Here is an 8,703-nt window from a genome sequence, read left to right as displayed (position 1 = left end):
TTCAGTCCATTACTTGTAGATTTGACATTTGTTATTTCTATCTCACAAAAAGAAGTTAAGCATTTTTATACTTAAAGCAAGAATTTATCAACACAAACATAGCAATTACTGAATCTCCTCTAAACTAAAGGTAAAGAATGGTATTTCTTTTAAGTGAGGTCTCAAAGATATCTGGTGACCTTCATCATTCATAGTGACTACTATGCATGACGCTATCTGGAAGAGAAATTTCCTATTTTACCAGCTACCTTAATAAACCTACAACGCTGTGTCTACAAAATACTGGACTAAGCAAACAAAAACTCCTCATACTTCTCAAAATCCAAACAACTCTTATTTATTTATGCGCAGTCTAAAAGCCATGTAAATTGCAACAGACCTTTTACCACATTTTGGGGGAACAAAAGGGTTGTTCTGTTCGTGTAAGGTGGTGAGCAAACAGAGCACGCATTCCTAACTCCATGGGTTACTCAGATGATAGTGTGCCAGTCAGCACTAGTGACACAAGGTCTTATCCCACCTTTCTGACGTCCATGGAAACCTGCCATGTTCCAGCCAATACAACTGAATGGGTGTAAGAGGAGGTATCAAGTTTAGTACTGCAAAAAGGAGCGCCAAGCTCTCTTTGAACAATAAGCAAGAGAACATGGGAAAGAAACAGGCTCATACTTGAGCCTTGTCTCAACAAAAAAAAAAAAAAAACCACACAACACACAGTGCAGTGTTCTCAGACAGCTGTCAACTGTCAAAGAAGCCTTTTAAATACATTAGAACAACCCATACTTTTTTTTCAATATAGTCACTGACCCTGTAGTTGCTAGCTTTTAGTATATTAGAAACCCCAAAGCTTTCAGAAGTGCACAAATCTGTTTATTTCTTATGACAACCTAGATACTGACATAGCAGAACAAAACCCACAAGTTGTAAAGCCCTAGTTTAGCAGACCTGGCCTAAACAACTACACAAGTAAAATCACTAGGGTGATGAAAAACAAGGATGGTAATTTAGTTCTAATGCTTGAGAGCTACTCACATAGCCAACAAGAGGCACAATCCCTCGCTGTAAAGGGAAAACAGCTAATAACTCCAAAATTTTAGACGACCTTTAAAAAAACCTAAAACTTTTCAATGCACAGGACCTTAAATGCAAACTTCCATAAAAAATTAGCCTTGCTAACTGAAAGAGAAATGTACATTGAAAACTTTTGCATATATAAGGCCAAAGACACAGATGTAGGATTGTTTCTGCCAGTAACAATGAGGGCTCCAAAGCCAGAATGCTACTAATTCTTCCAGAATTCAAAGGCTCTTCCAGGTATAAAGACTACTGCCCTTGATGTACCTCAGTGTCACAGACAGAAGGTACGTAAAAGAATTTTTACCATCAGATCAGTTGGATGACAGTTTGTTTACAAGAAATACAGGACAAAAACTAGAAATGCAAGCATTAGTCTTTGTTAAACATTACTGAAGTTCTGAGTTCTGAACTAAGTTTGATCTCTTAGAACAAAATTGTATGTATGCAAGCACACAGATGTCTCAATGCCCTGCCTTTTGTTTCACTTTATTTTCTAATAAACTGTGCTTCATTCAAATCTCTTTAGGTGATAATAGCTATTGTCCTCATTAAGTACAGCTAAATGAGGAAGAAGGGAGATAAAGGCAGGCAGGTTCCAAGTGAAACCAATAAACCAATAATAATAAACTGAAATAGTAAACTGCTTTCAGTGAAGAGATCACAAAAGAGAGGGAGCGGGGAAGGAGAACCTCCCTCCAGTGTGCCAGAGAAAGGGCGTTCCCTTTTTGGTTTTTTTAGCACCTGGAAAACAAATTATGTTGTCTGGTCTGATTCAAGTTGCAGACAAATATGGGCCAGCCACAGACCAGAGAAGATTTTAAGGAGGAAAAAAAACTAAAATGTATTTGTTATCTACTTAATTGACTGCCAAAATGGTCAAGTTTAATAACATAATGAATAAATTTGGTACCAGATAGTTGTTCTGTATTTATCTTGGTATAACAAAAAAAAAAAAAAATTACTTTCCATCTACCCTCAAATCCTCTTGCTTACATCCACTGGAATTTATATAACATTTTTGTAAGCATCAGATAACCACATTCTGTATAGCTACATCTGTCAAGCAAGATTCCACTAACAGGAGGCAATTTATTTAAGGATGTCATTAGCCAAACTCCTCTCTTAACCCAGGCTCTCCCTCAACCCAGGCTCTCCCTCAAAATAAGCTACCACATGTTCTACCTACCTACCTACCATAACCTACCTACCTAGCACAGCAGAACTATTTGTAGTGTATTTAAGTATTTTTAGTGTATTTAAATGTATGGTACTATGCTACTGAAACAAGAAAGAACGGTATCCTAACCATAAACTTTTATCCATATGAGTTTTCCATGAAACTATCTTATAATTGTCTTTAGAGCCAAACCAGAAGTTATTGTAAAAAAAAAAAATCAGAACTGAAAATGCTGTATCTAAAATAATTTTAAACATGATTTCATAAAACTACATATGCAATAATTATTTTTAATTTGGTACATTATGTTACAATAAATGGGTCAGTCAGAATTATCCATGTAAACAACAAAAAGTTATGGGAGAAACTGAGTGTGCCTTCATAACATAAAAGCAACAAAAAGTAAAGAGGAAAATACTCCAGGTCATCTATTGTGCAAGAAAGAAAGCCATTGCAGAAGCAAACAAACAGAAGATGTCTACCTGTTGGAGGTCCAACGTAATGGTCACATAATGATATTCAATTCCATTCTGGATACTAGGGCTTTGCCACCAAGTGTTCTTGCCATCAATTGCATTTGTTATCGGATGTCGTTCTGTTAGAACAGCAGAAATACATAAACATATTTCAAAATGATTAGGAGATTTAAATGTTTTTAGATCTAACATCTAGATTTGAATACAATTACAGAACTAATGAGGCAGCACGTTAAAATAAACCCAGGAAATTAATTCTTCTTTTCCTCTTGGAGCATGGTCATCCTTATTATTACTGGAACACTCATCTGATGTTAGTTGTTTAATTTTTCTTAGGATCACAAGAAGGTGATTCAGAACACCTAAATGCATTTGGAGGCTCTCCTGATGCTACAGAAAATGTATGCATCTAAATCCAGTGAACACTTTCTACAGTCTTCCAAAGTTTCAGGTACTGTGAAGTCATTAAATATTCCAACAGAAACAATAAATCAGGAACGCAAGTTACGGTGTGCAGTGAAAGCAGAGTTAAGTAATACTGGTACTTGCATTTCTAAGCCATTTCTAAGCACACATGGTAATTATTCAGAAATCATTACAGAATACATTTCTCAACTGGAAAATTGTCTGACTCACATACGTGCATATAAAGATGGTTATAATCCATATCACAGTCCAAGATGCTTTATTTTTCATGTCTACATTTACTCTGCTACAGTGTCCCAAAAGAATCCCAAATAATAGGAATAAGAATTTATTTACAGAATTTAATTCTTCCTAGATTTCAAGATCTTCTAAATTATTGAAGTTTTATCACACAGTATTTTAATGTTATTTAGACCGAGAAAAATCACACTCAATATTTCCAGGTTACTTTTTGTGGTCAATTTGTGTTTCTCTCCAGTATAAAATGGAGAATAACACAACCTCAACTTTAAAAGGTACAAAGATCTGTATTTTGAAGACCCTAATTGCCTAGAGCGTGTCTGTACATTATTCTGTACATTATAGGGAAAATACCTAAAGGAAATTAAAATGCAGTAGTTTTTCTCTATGCCAGTTCTGTCTGCAAGAACACAACAAGATGGGAGAAATCCTACCCCTCTCATTAAGGATGGCTTTCTGAACTGACAGGTTTTCTTGATGTAAAACCGGAATATGCTTCATTACTAGCTAGTCCTAGAATTGCAAATAACTAATTCATGAACTGATTAATTTACTTGTTATTTTAATTATTATTTAAATCAGCCAGCCAGATTGATACTTTGTGTCTCTGTTTTCTTGCTACATCAACCACCTGTGGAGGACATGAGTCCTAGCTCATTAAGGAAAGCCAGAATGTCTGAACATATTTAAAGATACAATTCAAGTGCTTTGTGGGAGTGAGAGAAGGCATCAGCCTTCAAAATTGAAAAATACCAAAAATTTCATTTAAATAGCAGATTATTCAGTGGCATTAGTGGGCATCAACAATTGCAAGTTAGATTACTGGTGCTACAAGTGATGTTTTTAGTAGCTTTGTCTTTACATTGAAGGCAAAAGTAAAACACACCCATGCTTTACACATTGTCAATTCCCACAGCTCTGATCATCTTCACAAACCTTGGCTTTAAATGAGTGTTAGCAAAAATCACCTGTAAATCAAACTCAGGGCTCCTCAGTGATTGTGACAGAAGCTGTCTAATTGGAATTTTGATGTAAGTCTCTTCAGGTGAAATTGATGTATAAAGGTAAATCATGAGAAGGAGGGTTAGGAGATGAATCAACAATTAACTGTAGTCCCTGTTATGAAAGTTTAATCATAATTAATTTGAAAACACTGATTAATTGCTGGCATGTTTTGTCTATTTAAAACGGAAAGGAAAATAATACAATATTTGCAAAAAGGACTGGATTGCAAATGCAGTTCAAGGACCAATCTCCCTGATGGCTGGCAAGGGGGAGAACTCACAGACTGAGCCCATCAAACTGTGCTCTTTAATTTGGGCTCACATGTGATTAACCAGGGAATTTGTGTTCATTTCCTACTACAGTAATTAAGGGGAGGCACTCCAGACTTGCACATTCCAGGGGGATCATTTAAAGTCTGGTTACATTACATGGTTCTCCTATTAATGAGCCATCTCTGTTTAAATAAGGCACTTCCTTCTGCCAAATGAACATTTAAAAACCTTAAAATGAGATGTGGTTGGCAACAAAAGACCAGACATTATGAAGCTGGGCAAATTCAAGTTTTTAAGAGGACAGAAGTGAGATATAAATCATTCAGATAGGGTTTATATTTATATATGTGTGTGTGTGTATATACACATACATTAGTGTATGCTATCTGATATCATAGGCAGGACATGGGGACAAAGCAATCCAGCTCTGTTTCAGGTTTGGCTTCTGAAGTAAACAAACTTGATAGTAAAAAAACTTGCATGATGTGCATGTATCTCTAAATACCCATTTATAGAGAAGGAAGATAATCTACTGCACGGTGATTCTGCCAGTCAGAATGGTTCCAAAAACCCCTGAAATCTCCTCTGAGTGAGAGGCTCTACTATGGTGTAACATATTTGAATGCTTATATTGCTACAAAATCACATGACCTTTCCTCAGAAGGTGGCATTTACTACAATTAAAGAAGATGTCAAAACTTGGAAAACTATCTTGGGAAAAAAAAAAAAAAAGTAGGTTGCAGCTGTGTTCAGATGAATGAAGTAGTCTATACTGGGGCAATTATAATTAGCTTTGCAAATACAAGATGGGGAGCAAATGGATTGGTAGCCATTTAGCTGGAAAGCATCGGGGGATTATAACGGACAACTAGCTATATATCTCTCAGTGGTGTCACACAATTAAAAAGGGGAAATATCTAAGTAAAACATGTAAACAGGAATAGATTCTCTTCATTCTGAAGCAAACCTGCACCTCTATGCAGTACTGGTAGGAGCTTAGGTGAATTATAATAAAGATTAAAACCTCCAGAGAGAATTCAGAGAACTGCAATTTGCACAGTTAAGAGTTCTAGAAAATACAACCTATGAGGAGAATGAAAGAAAAGAGAGAGCTTAGTGTAGAAAGTAGATAGAGCAGCAATACCATCCACCAAGTAAAAAAGACTTTTGCAAAGAAAAAGGGAATAATCCATTCCTTGTATTGACTGAAGTTAGGAAAAAGGTAACATGAATTTCTGCAAGGAAGATGCAGGTCAGCTATTAGGAAAAGACTTTGTAATTAGTAAAATAACTCTAGGAAGGGGGCCCTGGAAGGAAGTTTCTAAGGAGAAGCTAAACAAGCTTCAGTCTGGAAATCTACAGCCATAGACAGCTCATCCTGTCTAGAACAAGCAAAGAGGTTACATGCCATCTTTTTTTTTCCTGTGGTTTTAAGCACATGTTTACACGTGCTTTGTCATGAGGTGTAAATACATCTGAGCTAGGTTTTAGAGGGAAACAACTGGAAAAAAAGAGAAAGTGTCTTCACGCTTCTGTGGCTGTGCTTCTTCCAACATTTTATCTATTCCATTAAAAGCTGTCTTAAGTGTCTCTACACCCTCTACTATCTACAGTGCCAATACACTCTCAAAAATCTAACAATGTTAATGCCATTCATGTCTTTCATTGCAAAGTCACATGAAATTAAACTTGTATGACTTCACTAAGAAATGTTCTTAGTTCTAATCTTCCCAACAATTAGAAATATGCATCTCTGAAGCAGATGATAAATTTATACTTGAAAACTGGTTTTGCTTCTGGGTAGTCTTTAAGAAAGCAGTGTTAGCAAAGATCAATTTTAATATGAAAAACTAAGCAATTAAACCAAGCAGGGTTCCGTTATCTTAGCTCCTTTTTGCTGGCTCAGTGAAACTGAATTAACATCAAACGAAGATGAAAAATATCCCAGAACACAATGAAATAAAACTGGAGTTGGTCCTAAACTGAAATTTCAGATGTTGCTTAGGTTGCCCAAAATGTTTAAATTCCACTTTCATTCATGGTTAGTATATATCAAGAGAATTCAACAACAGCTGTAGATACTTAATTTTCCCAAATCAGAATTTAGGTACTCCACTTTTAAGTATCTGAATTAGAAAGTTCAGTTTGAGAAGTATACGTAACAGATACAGATTTTGAAATACCAATGGAAGAGATGGGTAACCTAATTTAAAATGAAAGAGACAGGCATTTCATAGTAATCAGACCAGTGACCTACAGTTTTGTTTGCTGAGTATCTACAAACTTTGGAAAAAAATCTTTTTAAAGGAATGAAATGAAAATGGCACACTTACGATGGGGAACCCTGCTCCTTTGATCACAAATACGGCACTGAGGGTTCCTTGCAGGCTGTCCAGGTACATGTTCAACAAGTTTGCAGTACATTTCCCGACCCTTTTCTCCACAGGTAGCATTGGTTGTGATGAGAGCATTAGTAGCCAGGTTCAGCACTGCGGGAAACAACCCTGTGAACAAAATAAAATAAAATAAAATCATAAACAAAAGCAATGAAGGTGAATTTAGCAGCACAATCATAAATGAACATAACGTCTTTTATGACATTAAAGTAAAAGGCTTACTTTTCAACAACTAGGAAGTAATGAAGAACAGAAAAGCACCAACAACTTTGGTTTTGAATCCAGAGTTTAGACATTGGAATAAAACTATTATACTGATGATTTCCTCCTCATTCCCTTCTACAATTCAAATTGGTATCCTTTGGTTATATCTTGAACAACAGCAGGATGCCAAAGGAGAAAGTAAAGTACAGAAACATGCAAAGCATCATAAAACTATTTTTTTCATAGTCAAACCTTGTGTTCCTACCCTATTGGACATCGAAATATTGTATGCAAATTACCTATGAAAACTCCTTATTATTCTTCTTTTCTGCTTACATCTCCACGGGAAAGCTTTTCCTTCACAGACTGCATCACTTGTATTACACTGTATTACTGTTCTGCTTAGGACCTCATAGTTACCCTTGCCATCAGAGGAGCTAAGTAATTCATGCAGCAACACGAATAGCATCTGCTATGTGTGGCTTCCCTGTCCTCTAGAAGAGGATAACATATACAATGTTATATCTTTTATGGCAGTACTGTTGTTATTTTTTTCAGGTGCACATGCTGAGTGATGTATTATAATTCTCATTCAGCACAGCACTTAAGCACATGTCTGAGTGCTCAGCTGAACTGAGTTCTATGTAGCAGTAAGCTATAAAGATTATAAACCATATGAAGAACAATCATTAAGGTGGGTTACTCGCCTTCCCACTAAATACTGATCAAAACCTTTGAGCTGTGATAAAATTGATCCACGGAGACAAAGTGATATGATGTGTTGAACGTATACATTAGGCCCTTGTATTAAATCAATCAGTTTTGCATCTTCAAAAGCGTAATTTGCCATGGCTGCAGGTTAAACCAAAACAACAACAAAAAAATCTGAGGTATGTATTGGTATCATCTTCAGATTTGTTTGATGACAATTTCCACTGGCCCCAAACCCACCCTTCTGCAATTCATTCAGCTTCTAACCTTATTGTATTATTAAAACCTTAAAATAAGGCTTTAATCAAAACCAAGTATGTGATTATTGTACACTGATAAAGCTCCCTTTATAATGATTTCCTTTTCCTCCTCCACTGATGGACAACACTATTCAACTGACTCCTTTCAGTCCTTTAACTCCAGTCTCCTGCTTGTCTCTGCAATTAACCTGTATGGCATTTAATTACCAAGCTTGGGTGGTCATGGCACAGCTGTCCTCTGACATTGTGAGTTAGTGACTCTCACGCTCACGTTAAAACCATGTTAAACATACTGCTTGAGCAAGGCAACCGGTTAGTTACTAACCTGTCCAATTTGTACAGTCAATCAATAGTTGAGATTTTATGGATTGTCTCGCTTGCTTCTTCTGTATAGATTACAGCCCATTTTCAGCACATTTTAAAATCTATACAGTTGTTCTTGTATTTCTATTCAATACA

General features: G+C 36.0%; 1 protein-coding gene across 1 annotated transcript in view; it reads right to left on the bottom strand.

The window, feature by feature from the left end:
* Positions 1-8,123, bottom strand: part of LAMA2 (laminin, alpha 2) — a 290,790-nt gene extending 282,667 nt beyond the window's left edge. Inside the window, exons 1-3 of the mRNA XM_009880193.1 lie at positions 8,006-8,123; positions 7,007-7,177; positions 2,737-2,849 (exon numbers count right to left, since the gene is read on the bottom strand). Coding sequence (XP_009878495.1) covers positions 2,737-2,849; positions 7,007-7,177; positions 8,006-8,123 — 402 coding nt within the window. The remainder of the gene's footprint in view (positions 1-2,736; positions 2,850-7,006; positions 7,178-8,005) is intronic.
* Between the last annotated feature and the right edge of the window lie 580 nt (positions 8,124-8,703).

This window comes from Charadrius vociferus, unplaced genomic scaffold, assembly GCF_000708025.1.
Source record: "Charadrius vociferus isolate BGI_N301 unplaced genomic scaffold, ASM70802v2 scaffold82, whole genome shotgun sequence".
In the NCBI taxonomy this organism is placed as follows: domain Eukaryota; kingdom Metazoa; phylum Chordata; class Aves; order Charadriiformes; family Charadriidae; genus Charadrius; species Charadrius vociferus.
Note: the sequence above shows the minus strand (reverse complement) of the source record. Positions and strands in the feature narration are given on the sequence as shown.